At 31.5% G+C, this 19868-nt stretch overlaps 1 protein-coding gene across 3 annotated transcripts; it reads right to left on the reverse strand.

Moving 5' to 3' along the window:
- Window positions 1-1025: 1025 nt before the first annotated feature.
- LOC148627844 (uncharacterized) lies at window positions 1026-17931 on the reverse strand. Of its 3 annotated transcripts, XM_088580234.1 has the most exons (8): window positions 17843-17931; window positions 14888-15013; window positions 14232-14480; window positions 7388-7464; window positions 5664-5835; window positions 5306-5451; window positions 3997-4153; window positions 1026-3440 (listed from the first exon to the last, which is right to left on the reverse strand). In XM_088580234.1, the coding sequence occupies exons 4-8, from the start codon at window positions 7428-7430 to the stop codon at window positions 3233-3235; spliced, it is 726 nt and encodes a 241-aa protein (XP_088436360.1). In that variant the 5' UTR covers window positions 7431-7464; window positions 14232-14480; window positions 14888-15013; window positions 17843-17931; the 3' UTR covers window positions 1026-3232. The 3 variants fall into 3 exon arrangements, with proteins under 3 accessions (XP_088436360.1, XP_088436377.1, XP_088436368.1); XM_088580251.1 differs by lacking the exons at window positions 14232-14480; window positions 14888-15013; window positions 17843-17931 and adding an exon at window positions 11045-11368; XM_088580242.1 differs by lacking the exons at window positions 14232-14480; window positions 14888-15013; window positions 17843-17931 and adding an exon at window positions 7572-7763.
- Window positions 17932-19868: the final 1937 nt, after the last annotated feature.

Genomic DNA, 19868 nt, shown 5'->3' on the forward strand with positions numbered 1-19868 from the left:
TACGGTGTATCTATCTGCACCATGAAAACTAATTTGTTCAATGTGTCATACTTTTCCTTTCCTCTTTCTTCTACCCCAGACTTGACTTTCTATGAGCAACTCGGCAAGTGTTTCTAGAAAAGCAAAGGACACATACCCTACCGGCGCACCTGGTCCATGCTCCCAGGTTTTAGTGGAGTCCGAGTTGCTCATTTACTTTTGTTACTGTGTATGTATTATTTTATTTATTATATGTTCTTTGTTGTGTTTGTCTGTTTTCCATATCTAGTCTTTCTCCCATTCTTTTCATTTCCGCTAGAATCTTGGTTCCGTTGATTACTCTTTCATGTGACTATGAATTATCAATTATTTTTCTCATGTCTGTCTTTTCCATATAATACCATTTATTTCCTGTGGTTTCCAATAATTATCATTTGTTTGTTTCTTTATACTTACCCCATGATATACGAAACCCTTCTCGTGAAAATAAAGATGGTCATATATTCGTATTCGTCTGTATACAATTACTAGTAATACAGTTTACTTGAAATCGAAGTCAGGCTTAAATTTGGTATTTCAGTATTTATATTGTATGGTATCAAATCTTCGTCTCCTAGGCAACCAGTCCAATATTTCAGAGATTATTGCCAACCCTGACATCTCTTGTTTGCTAACGTGATTCAGCGGCCACTTTTAAGGATTTCTCTCAGATGAACAATCATTATAAAACTAGAAACGGTCCTTATAAACAGCTTGAGCAGGTGCGCGTAGCTTTTAACAACTGTAATATTGGATATTAATTGACAAGTACAACGTTTGATCAAATAAAATGTTTAAAGATTTTTCTTAGAAAACAGAATCAATGTCTTTAACATGATCTGATACGTTTGGAACTAAAATCTTGTATCACTTATTCAAACATCATAGTCATGCACTGATCTGTCAGGTGAACTACTAGATAATGTCACACGATCTTTACGTCAATTGTGATCCATTGCTTATGAGTAGAAAGTCATGCAAAACAAAGTAAAATAATAAAAATCAAATCTGTATATAATTTTTATTTCAATATTTTTGTGAAAGATTTCATTTCTGAGAAAAGCGACATGACATAATCATGATATGAGCAATTCTATATGGTTAATATCTGTAAAATGAAATAACAGCTGTTACAAGCCTGTTATTTGTTTCAAGTTAAATGTATATTTTATAACGATTGAGATAATTAACTTCATGGAAAAGAGTTGGTTTTCCTGACAATCGCCGGATGAGATTTTTTAGGTAATTATTTGGACAATTAACAAGTAGATTTTTTAACTTTATCAAACTTAGATAAAGAATACACATAAAATGGTAGAAAGTTAAAATCTCCTTGTTAATTGTACAGTTCAGTATGTAAAGCATTTCATCGGGTAATGTTCATTCAATCAAGGGAAGTTAACTATTTAACTCGCTCTACAGGTTTTTTTATGAAGATGGATTAGTTTGTCTTTTCACCGCGAACAAACTTACAGTAGGGTTAACTTTGATCAAGAAATAGTTTTTCACGAAGCACATTCAGATAACACACTACTGTAAAATATTGCATTACTAACTGAAAAAAAGACCCTCTAAAATATTTCATTTTCATTTCTTTTTTTTACTGTAAATTTTACGCTGAAACATATTACATAATGGGGTGTGTTTGATTCCACAACATAACAAAGTACAATTAAGGATTTGACATAATACAGCATAAAATAAATAAAAGTATTAACTTAAACTCCATTCAGACAACTCGACGTACAATGCTGTCTAAATAATTGATTTGCAAAATAAATCTTTTTACTACATAAATCGTGTTACGTAGTGAAAATAAGACCTTTTGTTGCTCTAGGAAGCTATGAAATCCAGTTTTGCAACAGCAATGAGCGTAACGTTTTATGGCAAGGTAGCCCATTGTGGTAAACAAATGTTATTGAATATTAGAAACATATTGACAGATAAAAATCTCATTTCTCAGCTCTTAAAGCCATCTGTAGCCACAGAAACTATCCAATTTTGAATTGGTCCTAGAAAAGTAAATGATAGGTGAGATAACTGTATTATTATAAACATGTATTTACTTACAACGCCAAAATGAAATGGTATTTAGACTTTATAAATATCGCTGTTGATCACTATTTCTTGAATTACATGTACAATACAATTCTGGAATGTATGAGCCATTTACATACTGTTTACATATACATGTAAATCTAGATTCTTGTTCACATAATTTGTATGATTCATATGATAACAAAAATGACTAAATAAATAACATAACGCACCAGATATTAATAAAACTAATCTCATTAAAGATCTTCAAATTAAAACATAAAACCTCAATATTTATCAAAACTGATCAAATAATATCGATATAATTACCAGAGTAAATGTGGATAAAATAAACATCTTACAATCATCTCAAAATGTAATCTAATACAATATGTTCATGACAGCACATACTTTTTAAGTATTGACTCGCAGAGGACTCGAATATTCTTTAAAAAAATGTTTTCTCGCTAACACTGACATAACCAATGTATGAACAATGTCATAATAATACTAGTTTTATCTTACATATCTCTCTCTTTCACACACACACACACACACACACACACACACACACATACGTACGTGCAAACATAATTATAACTGTAACATAATATGGAATACGAAACACAGTCATTCTGACGTAACATTCATACAGTACAATACAAAATGATTGTTTGTTCAAGGATTTTTTTCCGATATCAAATTATATATGTACCATGATTTATTTAACACTTAATTCAAAACACTTGGGCATTGTATGCAATAATTTTCTATTTTAAGTATCAATAATTTGATAACACAAGAGTCCACTAATTAAATCGTAAGTACATGGAATCAGCACTGACCATTTAATGGCGAACACATATACAAAATAAAGTTAAGGGTAAAATGTATCATTCTGAAAACACTGCCAGTAACAGGTTACAGATGAGTCGAACTGTCTTCATTTTGCACATTACAGAAATACTGTTCTGTTCATATTAAAAACTTGCATTTTTAATGCATCTGTGTAATATGACAACATGATATTACATGGATTGACTTAAAATATCCTGTTCCATGTGTTAGACAAACCTTCGTCATCATTACCTATTTAGGTGGTGTGTGCTAGCCTGTTTAGATCCTTTCCTTAACAAGCTTTGTACTTTAAAGTTCCTTTTGTGACGACAACTTGTTCTTATTGCAGAAGCTGTACTATAAAACTAATCGATGTCGTCACTAATATCGCAATGAAAGTTGATACGTGTGAAGTAACTGCCGAAGTAATATAATTTGCACATATAGGGGGAGTTAACCCCCCTTCAAAGTCAGCTAACACTGCTCCCACTTCTTTACCACATGAAGTCTTTAATGATTTAAGGCATGTATTTGACCAATGAAATAAACTGAAAAACAAATAAAGAGAAAAATAAATATCACTGTTTCTGTTTAGATTGTACCAAAAATGTATTTCAAATCACTAATCAATTACAAAATATATTTGCGATATTATATTTTTATTATCCTTACTAAAAAAAAATGACCTCACTTTCAAAAACATTCCGAAAATTTAGACTTATTCTAAAATTATCAGTTCTTCAAGAATTGCAATGGACTTAAAATTTAGTACATTGCAATCATTTCTTAAAAAAAACCGATTATTTTTGTTTGTCAATAGTTTGTTTTCTTGCTTGTATAGTTGTTTCACGATGAATCTCCCGATACCCTGCGAATAAGTTCTTTGACACCTATGTAATCCCTCGGTGATTAACATGCCTCATTGTGTGTACTACTAATGTACTAATACAGTTAGATGTTCTATTATATTTCTCACACCTTGTTGAATTTTTGTTCAAGATTATTTCAGACAAGTGATACATAGTATAACATCAGAGTGGTAATTAAGTCTGCAAAGGAGAAAGTATAACAACAAAGAAAATTCATGACGAAACTAATACATACCTGCACATTGCTCTCATAACATTCTCATCAACATGATACCCATCTCTGGTGCGGACGGTATATTTTGGAGTATTTTTGAACTGTTCGTGGTTTCTTTTAACACAGGCATCAACTTGTGCATTTTGTTTATCTATACAGACCTTTTGACTGGCATACACTGTAAAAATGAATATATTTCAATTTTTCATTTTCGGGACCTTCAGAAGTTTGTGACATGAATGAATGGCTTCAACGATTTTTTCCTCAAAGTTTGCCTTAAAACAATGATATTCAGTCGTGTATTTTCAGTCATACTGTTGTGGTATTTATTATTTATTATTTGGTAATATAGTAATAGTATCTTATTACCTGTATGTGTGCTATGTGAAAGGAGAAGGTTCGGTTATGGCCAATTTTGGCCTCAAAATTTGAATTTGTATCGTTTTTGTACACATAAGTATTTACACCAGCTAGTTCGATAAGATTTAGGTCAAAACAGAAAAGCATCTCGACATTGTAGCACCAACAAAATTGTCTAAATGATGAAAATCCAAAAAATCTCAATATTTCGGCATATTTTTGATGATTTTTGTGGAAAACAAATGTTGCCGCGTGCGTGTTCATTCTCGATTATTATATATATTGTGTAGTATTATAAAAAATTGTAAGATACAACATACATGTCAATATTTTGGATAAACGCGGATGCGGCCATTTCCGTTTTAGGCAAAAACCATCGAAAAATATGTGCAAAAATGCAACAAAATTGAAGATTTCGCTAATGTTGTGTTAATTGTGACCGCTATTAGGTCAAAAACATTCATGATATGAGATGTATTTACTACAACCATTATCCTTTCAAATAAACCAACCAGTATAGACCAAAACAAATCTTCCCAATACGTTGAATACTGGGGGCCAAAATAGAGCCTTACCTAATCTGCTCCTTTATCGTTTATAAAAACAATTATCAAACGAATACATAGACAATAAAAAAGTTACCATGATAGATAACTTTCACATTCACTTTCATTCCGGAAAAGTTTTTTTTCAATTATATCGAGGTCAAAAGGCGTAAGATCGGATGACATTGCAATGGATGCCAATTAAGGGAACAGAAACTGGATTCGATCACTACCAGGAATTTTAAATGATACATATATAATAGAACCATTTCAGATATGGCGTATTTTCACTATTACTGTTCTTGCAGCCTTCAAATGCGACATCCTTTCTCCGTTTAGTATAAAACCGTTAACCAGTTTCCACCAGATTCGACGTAAACGGCGGATCTGAAAGTCATCTATTGAACACTTCAGATTATACTTACAATTAACGTGCTGACAAAATCTGTCAAAACCAGATTGCCATCGTACTGGTCTAGCTATTTTTTGTAGCCATTCAATTGCTTCTGGATCAACACAGCTGTCGTATATTCTACGAAGGCACTGTACACTATCATCGAATGCGCCAGTCCTTTTTAATAAGACATACGATTATTACGATCCTTTTAGAGTTGAGCATGTTTTCAATTGTAAATTGAATTCATTTTATTTAAATTGTGTCTACTTAGATATATATACATTCCCAACTAATTGATTCTTATTGATTCATATTGATTTAAATGATATCGTAACAAGGCAATTACGGTTTGGTACTTCGAAATGATGATACCTATTCAAACTTACCTACAGTTCTTCTTCATAATTTCAACATTGGTTGCTGATACTAGGGGTGTACCTTTACTTTGCTGCGTGAGGTTCAGGAGACAACTCAATGTTTCCTGCAGTAAATCTTTTGGGCATGTTTGACCAGAACATGTCAAGTTAATTAACCAGAGTAAGATCATCATGGTTACATCTGAAGAAATAGAAATTCCAATTAGTTTGCGAAATGATAAGTGACGTATATGTAACTACGAAATGATAGATGATGTAAATATTTTGTTATATAATAGTTTATCCGTCTGTTGCACATTTCTACCTTCTATCACTTCAAGTGATTCAGCTTCTCAATATTCATATTCAGTGGCGGATTCGGGGAAGGTATTGAAGGAGTTGGACCCCCACCCCTATAAAGTGAAATGGTCAATCCTTAACTTGACATATCAAGTTAAACACATCCATACAAGTACACCTTCAAGAAAGAAGCATTGTTATATGTATATGACTTGTCTTATGGTTATGGCAAGCCATTGTGGAATTTGTTCCCCATTTACTGATGTCAGCAGATAAGTAACATATGTTAATGGATATTTACCAACATATGCATAATTCAACTGTTGATATCAATAAATGGAGGAGTTCTCTAGAAAATGCATACACATTAAAGACAAAACGTATGTATGTTCAAATTTGCTCTTCGGGCAATACCAGTCTGCGTCTATACTTGTCCCTCGGGCAATGCCAGTCTGTGTCCAAACTAGTTCATTTAGATTAAAATATACGTTTTTGTATATGTGTATATGTATTATAAGTGCTTGTTTAAACCCTATATCTTTTACCGTATATCACAACCCTAATTGGAACACACTAGAAGTATAGTAAGAATATCTTAAATAACGAACGTGACAGGTCAAGACGTATCAAGCCTCGACTCATTTCACTCCTCTTGCCGGAACCTTGGGTGATACACATGTATAGGAGACTCGGGTTGATATGGCATATGAAGCAGGTTTTGGCATTAAATATTTATTATATGCTAAACAAATTTCTGACCTTGCATATGCTTCTTCAAGTTATTGTTTACTTTTTGTCTAGACAAAAATAAACATACAGCAATACACAAAAGCTGATGTTTGTGTGTTTGTGTGTTTGTGTGTTTGTTTTTTAATATATAAACCCCAGTAAACTATGAAGACATTTTAAATAAAACGGTTAACTTAAATCTAAAACATTAAAAACAGTTTACATAAAGAACAGGTGATAAATAGGAATAGAATCATCAATTCCATAGATTTGATATCTTCATATCTAAAATCTTCTCCCATTATATAATCAGCAGACAGTAATAAATAAAGTCAACCAGCGATATTTCACGCTAAGAATAGTTGAAAGATTCTGTAATGCAAGATATGATCAAGAATGCTTCGCACGAATTTCCAACTATGACTCTAATTATCATAAATACAAATTTAAGAATATTTGTAAAAGAACGAGTATTTCCGTTGAAGTGCATGTGTAGGCATTAGATTGCAGCTTAATATGGTTTTATGATCATATTTTTCATTACCACATGTAGAAGTGTGCCATAAATAGCACACAGATAAAAATAAAGAATTTTTACACGCATATTAGAATGAATTTTAGGTATAGGTAATTAGTAAGCTGATAAATTCTAAATACGAAATCATAATCCGGAATGTTAGTTGTTTTAATTAATGTGCTATAAGAAAAACAAAAAATGCACTTACTTATTTGACATGACCAGGTTAGCATGTTTTCAAAAGATACCATTCCATCCTCACATCACAGCTGTATCTTCCTAAAGCTGAAAATAAACAATGTAAAAACTTCACTTCCGCCATGATCAAGGTAATTAATGTAACACACTTAATCGGAATTTTAGTTAATTACTGCACAGCTATCGGCAGTCACCTCTCCGCTCTGTAAGTATGATTAAAGCACGGTATCTTTTCGAAAAGGTATGCTCAAAAGACGGTTTCTGCACTCTATTAGGGTTCATTTCTTAAGAGCGAGAACTTCGGGATCATTATCCGCTATCAATGAAAACAAGAGTGAAAAGTACTAGAAACCTTCGGAAGCAAATTGTCCGTACATTGTACACTGACGCCAATATGTGCCGCATTAAAACAATGGTATTTGAGTTACACACACAGGCACACCTTTTCTAATGTGTTAAAACAACGTCTATATTAGAAAATGCTTTTAGTTCCATTCATAGAATATTACTCATGCAAATGAGTATCAAGGGAAAATTTGTAGAAATAGAATTTCGTTTTTACACGCAATAATTGTCTCGCAAAGTAGTTATATGCGAGAATGTTTTAGTTGGACGCAAAGGGATGAAATTGAATAACAATAAATTAATTATACGCCATGCTTTATTTGCCCAGTGAAATTTACTTCTGTTGTGTGTTTTATCGACTCGGTGTCAATCTAATTAACCCCGGAAAACGTCAATGTAGTCGCTTGCTAACGCAATTTACAATCCTCGATAAAACCGCTATGGAGAAAATATGTTTTCTACAAATTAAATAACAGCTTAAAACTTTGTTTTATTGTGAAAATGTTTAAATGATGAAACATGAAACTGAGAATGAATTTATTAATTTGCAATTTATCTCATACAGTCGCTGTGAAATCCGTTAATTTGTTAGATCTACACAAGATACCACGAGTGTTATAATGGGGTCTAGTTTGAAATGTGTTAGATATTGACTTAAGATTGCTAACGCTGTTCTAACATTCAGTTCAGTAGATGCACAAATAATATGTTGTCACCCACTTTTAATTAGATACATAACACATTTATGAAATCAAGGAAACCAAGATTCCAGCGGAAATTAAAAGAACACAATCCAGGGACAAAGACCAGAAGGGAGAAAATACACACACACACACACACACACACACACACACACAAACAAATGACATAAAATAACCAAAATAATACGTACAAAGAAACAAGAGTAAATGAGCAACTCGGACTCCACTAAAAACTGGGAACATAGTAGACAAGGTGCACCGGTAGGGTAAGCGTCCTCTACTTTTCTAGAAGCACCCGTTGAGTTGTTAAAAAGGTCAAGTCCGGATTAGACGAAAGAGGAAAGGAAAACTATGACACGCTGAACTACTTTTGAGAAGTCTAGCACGGGACGAAATTTTGGGAAAACGAGTTGGTATTCCCTTGATCAATTGACCATCACCTGATGAGATGTCAGGTAGTTTACTGAACAATGAACAAGGTTCAAACTTTCGATTATTTCATTGATATTTTAATCTTACTTTGAAAGAAAGTTTAAGTCTTCTTGTCAATTTCCATTTCACTACTTAAAAATTGTATCAGATAATGACCATTCGTTCAAATGGAAGACCAACGGCGTTTTTCTTAAGTTGACTATAACAATAGTATTCGCTGTAACATATAACCGTATTAGTAGATCGCAGTTCAACTGCAGGTTGATAGGAATACCTGATTTTCTATTTTCTATAAGACGAATCGAAATTGCAAGGAGAGATGAAGTAATTGATATCATCGATATCGCTGTCTATTAAAAACACCATTATTTAAGCAATAAACAGTATACAAACGAAATACTCGACGGTGGAAATCGCTAAGAGATTCAGACTATTCGACCTCGCAAGGTATTTGTGTTAATATTCAACTTTCAAAGATCACATTTTTTAACAGGGTGACGCATTCTGGCCTCTACTTTGTCTCGTTAAGAATTTCATTCAAGACGCCGTTGTATCGAGATTCGCTTTACAAGTTGTCTGTTCGTAATTACAAGCTAGTCTTGTCGGTATTTTTTTGATAATTAATTCATTTTGTAATTGAATATAAGGTGTGCTTGATGATGTAACATACAATTTAGTTAAATGAAAAAAGGAAGTTCATAATTAATTAGGAAAGGTAGCTTGATAAAACATAAAAATGGAGATATGTGCCATTAGCATTATCGTGCAACTCATATCAATTGCATTCATATCATATCTTATCGGTTCCCATATATATATTCTATTCTAGTAGCACTGCTATGACCTCTTGGAAAGCCAGGAATTATGATATCATATGCAAAAACAAAAAAAAATGAGAAATGAATTGTGTAACTACTTGCATCTGTAACGTGGGGTTTAATTACTATTCACCTACCAAAAGAATTCTATAAGCTTCATTTAATATTCTGTAAGGGTTTTCTATGTTTTTACTGTATTTTAATCAATCAAGAATAATTAAAATGCCCTATGGAGATGTACAATACTAATTAAAACACTTCTATAGAGCCGTGCTAATCAAATATTGGATTAGAAAACTAATTTCCTCCATCGTATTGAAAGATCACGCATTGAAGCTATGTATAACTAATACAATCATTGATTCTTGGTCTTCAAATAGAATATAGAATTCTGTAAAGTTCTATATGGTGTGTTACTCTTGACATAATTAGCTTATGCAGACTCAACTTGGGGTGCAAATAAAGAATACATCGATTTAAATGGCAATATAAAAAATGGTTGTTAGAATACTAAGAGAAATGTTTAAAGTAAACAAGGAAGTAAAAACCGACCAACATTACAAGTTAATAATGAATGTTGATTTAAAAGTCGTTCAAGCTCTACCAAATACGATACTAGTTTTATCAAACAAGTATTCATTGCTCATAAACATTTTTGATATAAGGTTAAAATAATATGAGAAAAGAAACGAGCAACAGCCGAATGACACATGAATATTGGTTCTGTGGTTCGTAACAGTTTCTGAATGAAAATTTGTGGGCTTGACTGCTACTTAATTACAAGGTCCTCGATACATCTTATGAAATCACCAACTCCCGGTACTTTATACTATTGTATTGTACATGTACGTGCGTTGACGTGAGACAATGTAGCTACAAGTAACAGTCCTGTGTAAAGTGTATAAAGATACTATGCATAAAACGTTCCAACAGTAATTAACATCAAAGAAAATGACGTTAAGTAATCGATGTAGACAAACATGATACAAATTTGTTAAACATCAAAATATGAATAGCTGAAGCAGAATATGTAAATAAAATATAAATAGAGCGGAATTTGAAGTCTCAGTTTTGAAGCAATATTCTGATTCATTGGTAAAGAGACGCTTTGAATCTACATGCTTAACAACTTCTCTTCTCATGATAATCTCTATAACTAAAACTCGGCGATAATGTAATAAGCTTTTTTCTTCAAAGAATTCCAGTTCAATAAAATCAAGTTGTTTTCTAATAAACACTTTCAGACAAAAATATTGATCAAAAGTAGAAGAAATCATTGCTAGAGACTGAGTTCCTGTGGATTTAAACTGATTAACGTTGGAAATATCACTGTCTTGTGACAATATGGTAACATGTCAACGAGTAGCTTACCTCCGCGTTTCCGGATCCTGAACAATATTTATATGAGTCTCCCAAATGCTGTTATCCATTGTTTTACATTAAGAAATAAAAACACTAGAAAATAATCCAAGAAAATCAATTCCACGCACGAAGGAACGTTCGATGAAGTATTCTCCTGTCAGAAGTTACATGTTGTGTGAAAACCGATCGATTCTTCACTGAGATGATTATTTAAGAAAATAGAAGATTTTTCTATCGTAAAGTAGGTTCTTATTAAAGATGGCTCGATACGAGATCATTTCACTCTCAAACTCAATTACTTGTCATTAAACGCGATCGATTCAAAACTCTACAGCAAGAATTATCCAAAGTCTTTAATTGATTTGAAATGAACTAGGGATCATGTAACAGCACTGGGTTTTCCATAATTAGGCTTGTATTTAAGATTGTGCCATGGGCTTCGATCGAAACTAACTTAGACTATTTGATGGTGAACTTTTATGGTTGCTTTACAACTATTAATTTTCTTGTTTATTACTATTGACTTCTAATAAATGAGAAGTAAAAAAAATCAAATCAAGCATCTATGAAAGAGACTTTGTATACGATATATAACTTTCCAAGGACATCATGCTAGAACAGAAATTAAAGGAAAGTCATTTATAATTCAATGTACACATTCTATTTTGGCTTTATTGGTGACATAAGTTCATTATGTATTCATGACTTTGTTAGACTTATGCCCGCTAATGTTTAATTGTAATGAAGTACAGACAATTTAATGTCTCTACGGTGGGAAATAGTAATAAGATCATTTTAAACTTTTTTTCACGTTATTCTCTTTTGCAATTACGGCTGTGTCTTCCTCTTCCCACCGTATAATTAACTTTTCTGATGGCAAACTATATTAGACATTGTTCTTATGACCACCTTGCTTGTATATACTACTGAATTATAAAGTTTATATAATGTCACATGCAGTTTAAATAATCTATAAATTGTGGTGAAAAGTGGTATAATATAAACGCTATCGAACCGTAGTCAGCCAGTGAACAGTAGTACAAAGACATTTTTCACTTTGATTTTGAAACAGATGTAATGAGACCTCGATTTCATATTTGATTACATCGACTTTTATCCATATTAATTTCTTTTGATACCAGCAGCAACATATGTGATGAAGAGATGGTAGTTAAAACTACGAGAAATATTTTCTTTTCACACACCATCTCCTTAAATATGAAAATCAATTGTCAATATTTGTTTTACAACAATATTTCCCCTGATTACTCCAATTGTTCGTGTAATTGGAATATAGAGATCACATACGAGAAAAATAATTCACTTTAAGAAACAAACACCCTGGTATCATTTAGTTTTCTTCCTCTCCGTTTACTAACGTAATTATAGCTATATGATAGTTATTTTAGACCCCCAAGACACTAAAACACAAACTAGTAAGAAAAATAAATAATTAAGTACAAGTTCACGTAAAATTCAGACACTACCATTGGAAAAGTGATTCATGGTCAAGGAAAACCCACCAAACAAACGATGCTTTTTTAGCCTATATATGCTATACTTTCACATAACAACAACCTTTTCTGTATTCAGATCTGCACTTCCGAGAAAATCAAACATTTATCCCCCACTAAAAGCAACCAAATCAAGCCAAATCAAGAACGATAACTCTTGCAAAGTACAAATTTCATGTACAATCTATATAATTTTTATCTCAAAAGCGCAACAACCAAATGAAAAACTAAGGCTGGTTACGTGATCAGTTACTGTTTATGAACAAGAAATAAAACAGAATTTAGCGGGTTTTGACATGCATGATTCACCATCTGTCTGATTTTTAGAAAAAACTCTACTTAAATATAACAAATTAATCTAAAGAGTTGTATTTAGTTTAATTGAATGTTGCGTGACTTACACAAGGTTATTTGACCATTCATGTATGCATTGAAATCCAAGAAAATGTTTGAATACATTACAAAAAGGTCGAGTTTGTAAATAATTCTTTTCATATATCTCAGTGATTTATATGAAGTCAAATTAATGTACTGAAAAGCCTCTAACATTGCAATCTTAATAAATAGTATATGTTTCCTTTCGAGTATGAGTAAAGGTTGTGTACTAAAAAACTTATAAACCCCAGTTCTTCTTAGGAATGTATCGCTTGGTATATATGGTATATGTATAGCCAATATGGCTTAGGATAATATTTGGAAGCTATATACAGAAAGAGTTTAAAAGATTAAAAAAGCTCCAATATGATTCATCTTGAAATAAACCAACGAATTTAATATTAAATCGAATTTAACCCAACTGTCACCATACAGAATATTTGAACATGCTTCATCTGTTTGTTTACTAATATCAGAAACAAAAATAAGACAAAAATATATTTACCGTGATCGTGATAAGCTATTTTGGGAATGCATCTATGAAATATGTTCATTTTCTATAGGTGTATAAATTATTAAGTCAAGTGACATCTTTGAAATATTTTTGTCGCCAAGCCAGTAGTGTCCATAAAATTGAATTAAAATTAGAAAATATAAGTTTTCTGTCCTTGTACTTAATTTACCAAACCTTGATTTGTTGACGCAGATTTAAGTGAAGAAGACTTTTAGTCATTTAATGTGTGTGCGTTTGTTTCTCCAACTAAAGTCTGCTTAGAAAAAACCGATACTTGGTTCTATAGACTATAAAAGATCAAGATATATATTTTTATCGAGAAGCCGAGAGGCCAAGCGTTCCTTAACAAATAATTTACATCAAATGCTCTAGTATATAAGTATAAGCGCCGATATTAACACATAGAAATGTTAGTTTAGTTTAGAAATCGGCGAAGAAAACATAAGTAAAATAACGTAGCCGCTTAACAAAGAATAAAGCATTGTGAGTTTGTGCCAAAATAAACTTTAAACAAAACAGCACTCAACTGATCATTTAAATTAAGTAAATATTGTTTTTTTTTCATTGCCTCGAATTCTGACCTACGTAACTATAAAACATAAAGTTAAATACAATTCAAATCACCAATTAGAGTTATTTCACATGATAATGAAGTGAATAAACTCAGATTTAAGTAAACACTGTGAATATTTTTATCTAATACTTTTTTTGTAAATAACAGATAAAGAAAAAAAAAGAATGTGCAATTATAAAATATATTAAACGTCAAACAAAGTCTTATACATCTACTTACCACACATTCTTAAAGTTTTTCTGTTTCCATTTCAATGTGATGTAATACAATATCCGAAACGGAACTCTTAAGACAACTATTAATTATATCCGCTTTTAGCAAGACCAATATTTCTGTTTCCTTTCTGACGTCTTGGTTGCAAAGGAATAATGTTTTGTTTTAACAGGCGTTGCAGGATCGATACCTAACCCTGGATCAATAGAGACTTCTGAAACACCAGAGGGTTGTCTTCGGAAATCCATTATTTTACTGTAATCAAACATAATTGGGTGATTTATAAAGGAGAGAAGTTGGGAACCTGTCATGTGGTCCTTAATTACAAAGGCATCGTTTGAAACAACGTTCAATATTTCTTGAGGTTTTGGAAAGATTAGGAAATAAAACAACTACCAGAAATCGTGTGCCGACCTAAGAAATGCGTGAAAATAAAAAAGTTCATAAGATCTTTTCTGGACAAACACTTTTTATTTGTCCCCTTAACTGACTACTAAAATGTGTAATTGCTTAACACGACCTATTACAAAAGCATATGTCGACAATAAAATATTGCAATATAAGTGATACAGATCGACAATACTCTTTTTAAAAAAAGTTCTTACGAGAAATTCGAAACCCTGATCTCATTAACAACGTTCTTATCACAAAAATATATTTACCAGTAACACTATATTGCCGGCGATATCTTTAATAAATTGGTGATGTGTCAGTATCACTTCCTACCATCTTTGTAATACATATTTCATGTGATAATCTAGATGATACCTTGAGGTGTTTGAGGCTATCTTGTATTAGAAAACATAATATTACCCCAATATAGCTTAATAATTCATGGACTAAAATGAGAGAACTTATCGTTACAATTATCTAAATAAACAACTTTCTGAATCATTTGATAAAAGATGACTTAACTGGCATTCAGTTCTTTTAGAATGTGAATCATTGTGGTATTTTGAAAAGGGATCCCGAATTATAGTCAGCATCCGTAACGATATCTCGTAAACAAGAAACAATTACATGTTTACATACCAAACATGAAATGGTGATTCTTGATGCGATCATATCTATTATTTCTTTAGTGTGTTCAGCTTTTTTTTTACGGTTAAGAGGGTATTCAGAATCAAATTTTAAAATGTCTTACTTTAAATAGTCCTCTAGAATGTCGTATTACTTGAATATAACAACATCTGAGATTTTTCTATTCCTGAAACTATCACACAATTTCCTACCTGAATTTTATTTCTTCGTTGTAAAAGATTTTATCACTATAAATTATCATTTGAGCCACCTCACAACATTTATTATTTTTATTATTATAAAAGTTTGGTGTTGATGATATAATAATAATTCAAAGTGTGTCCGTAAAGTGAAAGGTCAAACTTTATATAAAAACCCGATTTTAACCTCATTCTTAAGTATCTTTATTGTCTTAAAAGACATCAACAGAAAGAATGCCAGAAAGCAATGACTTTACAACAGAAGAATATAGGATTAGAGACAGGCAGCTAATTGTCTAATGGTGTTCTAAAACGATATTGACGGATCTACCACTAGGGAAATCATAAGTATCTGTTACCAAGAAGAGTCACATATGCTTAACATCATAGCTTAGTGTATTCAATGTACGATTTGAACATAAAGAAATTAACATGAATATAAAAATGAAACATTATTTGGAATAGACGTCGTATACTTGAGAAAGTCGGAAGACATCCTTGAACAGTTGGTAATCATACGATGTATTGGGTGTATAATTTGTTCGTTTATTTTTATGAAAGGAATAATGAGTTGTTTTATTGCAATTATCATAACTCTTGTTTTTGAGAGGATACAGATGTTCAATATTGATGAAAATACTTAATTGTTTACAAAACAATAAAATAATACTTTTCTATTTGTAATCGTCTTATTTATTGACCACATCAAAAGTATTTACCGGGATTGTATTTCAAAGACTAACCAACCATGAAGGCTTTTATAGATTCATGTGCAGGGGAGCTGCTCTGCTGAGAATTCATGAATATATAACTTTGTAAATTTTCAGGAGTCCAGTTGAAATGGATTAATGCCATTGGTTCAAGTAAATATCCAAGCAATATGTTTTAAAACATTTCAAACGAAAACGGCATTTGCAGCCACAATAATACAATGTGTAATAGCGTCTAGTTACTTGGTAGTTTATAATGACTGGTTATGCTAATTACAAGCTGTTTTGAAATCACACCTTCAGAACACCGGTAAACACAAGAAAGATTACTGCAAATATAATGAAGAAAAAAGCTTTAAGAAAATAACAAGCATTACGTTATGGGATCATTAAAACCATTCATAAATTACAAAGAAGATAATGAACTGGTGGATAAAAACGGTTTATTGATCTATAATGCTTTTAAAATCTAAAAGTCAGAAATGGACTGCAACCTTCTAAAATTATCATTGAATCGACAAAGTTATAGTATGGCTTCAGTTAATGGAAAAAGAACCACGTCATGTTTTTAAAGACAATTGTTGAAACTCAATCATTTGTTACAGAGTGCACAACATCATGGAAACTTAATCGCCTAAAAGTAATATACTCTTGTTTCTAGAACAGATATATTGACCTAAGATCGTGATTAGTAGAACTCTGCTCCGTTGATTCGATCTTGTAAAGGACTTATCAATTATTTCTTACGCATAGTACTTTTAAAAGTCAATATTTTCTAAAAGCTCGTGACATGATTTTGTGTTATTTTCAATTATCAAACATGAGTGTTCTCTCAGAATTCTCGAGAACAGAATAACACTGTATAGTCCATATGGTTGTTCCCAATTTTTTTCAAACAACTTAATTTTAAAAATTCGCTGTCGTATATGGTCTCAGATTTTATCTACAAACACCGTGATTAGTACAAAGAGGTAAGATTTTTTACTTGTACGTAATTTATGGCGGTTCAATTCCCTCCTTTTAAGATAATTTATGTATTACTTTTTTCTTTAGGAAAATCCATGTAAAAGCAAAGTGATAACGCTGAATAACATCAAAATATTATAAAATTTCTGAAGTTTTAGATTGGATTGAACTAACAAACTAGTTAATACTTGATAAGCCAAGGAAGCCAAGCAAAAAGTATAAAGCGAAGGATGTTTGTTAAATGTAAATCATAATCAAAAAAAAGAATTTGGTTCAAAATAATAAGAATATTAAGCAGTCAATATACAATTTACAATTAATATTTTAATGCAGATAAGAAAAAAAAAATTTTTTCAACAGAACGTTTTAGCAAACTTCCATTCATGATGCTCTTTAAGGATATAGATCTTAGGTAAAGGACATAACTCTTGAAATTAGTGATATGCTTGTATCATATTCAGTTTCATCAAAACCCATCAAACTTTCATTTGAAACAGAATGAAATCAGTCCAAGTTACTTTGAAGCTTATATGAGATAGATGTAAAAGTTGAGTACAAACGTTTGTAAGAGTTTTGTCCCTTACACTAGGACTACCTTCTTAAGGTCCATTTGCATCTGCCAACAAATATTTACAGTGGAACATATAAAAAAAAATTAGAGTTATGGCTATTTTAATAGGTGTTTCCATCGTAAGAATTAGTGCTATGAGCTAATGTTTACCTTATAGTCGTATCATTTCTGTCGTATCCCATTGTCTCAGTACCAGTGTCTCATAGATTAGATTTGGCCGAGTATTGGATTGTTTTAAGAGTATAATCTCATCGAAGTTACTGATATCAATGAACTTTGTATTTGTATAAGTATTTTGCCTTGTTTATTTGTTGTTTATCTGATATGTGACACTTTTTATTGAACAATATTATAATATGACGTACACAAATTCCATTAGAGAAGTTCTAAAACTTTTCTGAGGTTAAACTAATAAAGAAGTGATAGTGAAAAAGCAACCTTTTTGTTTTTGACAAAATAAGGATGATGTTTATTAGTATCTAACGAAATGAAAAGTTAAACGTATAAATTTAAATTCTTAAAACATTCAAGTTGAGGAAGGACGTACCCGTGATCACGTGATGAGCATCAGTTAAGTAAAAGTAACAATTGACTGTCTTGTAGTAAAAGTTTTAGAAAAATCGGTTGACCATTTGCGAGTCGTTGTCTTTTACTGACAATTTTTGACAGTTTTTTATCTATTTTTTTTCGTTATCTGTAGAGCTATACAAGATAATGGAGGAATTTCATTAGAAAAATTAACACAATAAAATATCTAGCTATGATTCCATTTATATACACATCTTTCAAATTTTAGCCCCTGAAATGTTTAATTATGATAAAAATGGAAAACAATTACGACGTGTACAAAATTAGAAATTTCGGAATTGAACTTAACATTTCTTTTTAAGTTTTAAACTTCCATTGCTATATAATGATTTCATCTCAAACTGTGTTGCCTGGTTGAAACAGAGGTTTGCTCTCATTTATACGTTTCTTAGGTAAGGCTGTGTTATTTACTACATATACAGGTATAAAAAGATCTGAAAATGTAGATATCGCTCGTTTTACATTACAGTAATACACACATGTTGGCAGATACAACATGGTCGACCTGTCCACTTTGGCATAAGGGTCTCAATATAATTTGAAAATTGATAGTAATTTAATTTACAAATTAACTCTTAAGTTTTGTTTCATTTTAAATTTATAGTGATAAGTTTTTTACTAGGTTTTGTGAACACAAATTTAAGCTTATCTTCTTGGGCTACATGAACAATAACATTTTTCTTGGATGTGTTTTGTCGCCATATATAGGTAACTAGTAACATATTTAACTTCAAATTATTATAAGTACATTATTGTTTGCGGCTTTCATTCCATAAACTTTGTAAGGAGACCCTATGAGAAGGGAACATAGCTCTAAAAATAAGTGATATATTTGTTTCATATTTAATTTCACCAAAGCCTATCAAGCTTTCATTTGAAACAGAATGACATCAATCCATGTTATTTGATGCTTACATGAGATTGAAGTAAAATGCTGAATACAAACGTTCTAATTATTTGTAAGAGTTGTGTCACTTACTTTAGGTCTACCTCCGTAAATTATTCTTTTGGTCCTTTATTTTAGATAGCTTTGACGATTGTGACCCGAATCGACTGCCGTTGTGTATAATACAGTATCGATATGGAAACACACGCTTTGTCTTTTACAATAAATTTTCACTACCTAAAACCTGTTGTAGTATCAATGCTGATGTGTTTACATGAATTCTGATATCTTCGGTTATTATTCACAAGCATGTAATTTTCATTCATGTATAATAAAAAGAAATTTTTCTCCTCTGTTACCAGTTTTTAACTTTTTTATATTCTGACTTAACTTCAAATTGAAAAAGATGTTCATTTCGTCGGACTTTTGAAGTCATGGCTTAAAACTAAAGCCAAAAAGATAGAAATGACAAAAAAAATTGAATAGTTCATATGCAGGGGTAGATAAAATATTACAGGCATAAACGGAAAGTCAACGATTCCGAATAAAAAGGCTATATTAAGCAAGCAGAGCCAATTGTTCACTTAATTATTAGTGATAGATGCATTGAGTTAATTACAAAATTAAAGACTGCTTATCTAATGAGTTGAACGTGAGAATACGAAATCTAGCTGCATATGTCTTTTTCTCTCAACAAGGGAA

Source organism: Perna viridis, chromosome 1 (assembly GCF_037379345.1).
Source record: "Perna viridis isolate PV_CMFRI_1.1 ecotype Kerala chromosome 1, ASM3737934v1, whole genome shotgun sequence".
In the NCBI taxonomy this organism is placed as follows: domain Eukaryota; kingdom Metazoa; phylum Mollusca; class Bivalvia; order Mytilida; family Mytilidae; genus Perna; species Perna viridis.

Excerpts from the sequence above, each read along its gene's own strand:
- LOC148627844 (XM_088580234.1), bottom strand. The coding sequence starts at position 7,430 with ATGGTATCTTTTGAAAACATGCTAACCTGGTCATGTCAAATAA. Across the intron at positions 5,836-7,387 it reads AACCTGGTCATGTCAAATAA|ATGTAACCATGATGATCTTA; the intron begins GTAAGTGCATTT and ends CTATTTCTTCAG. Across the intron at positions 4,154-5,305 it reads ATTTTGTCAGCACGTTAATT|TGTATGCCAGTCAAAAGGTC; the intron begins GTAAGTATAATC and ends TCATTTTTACAG.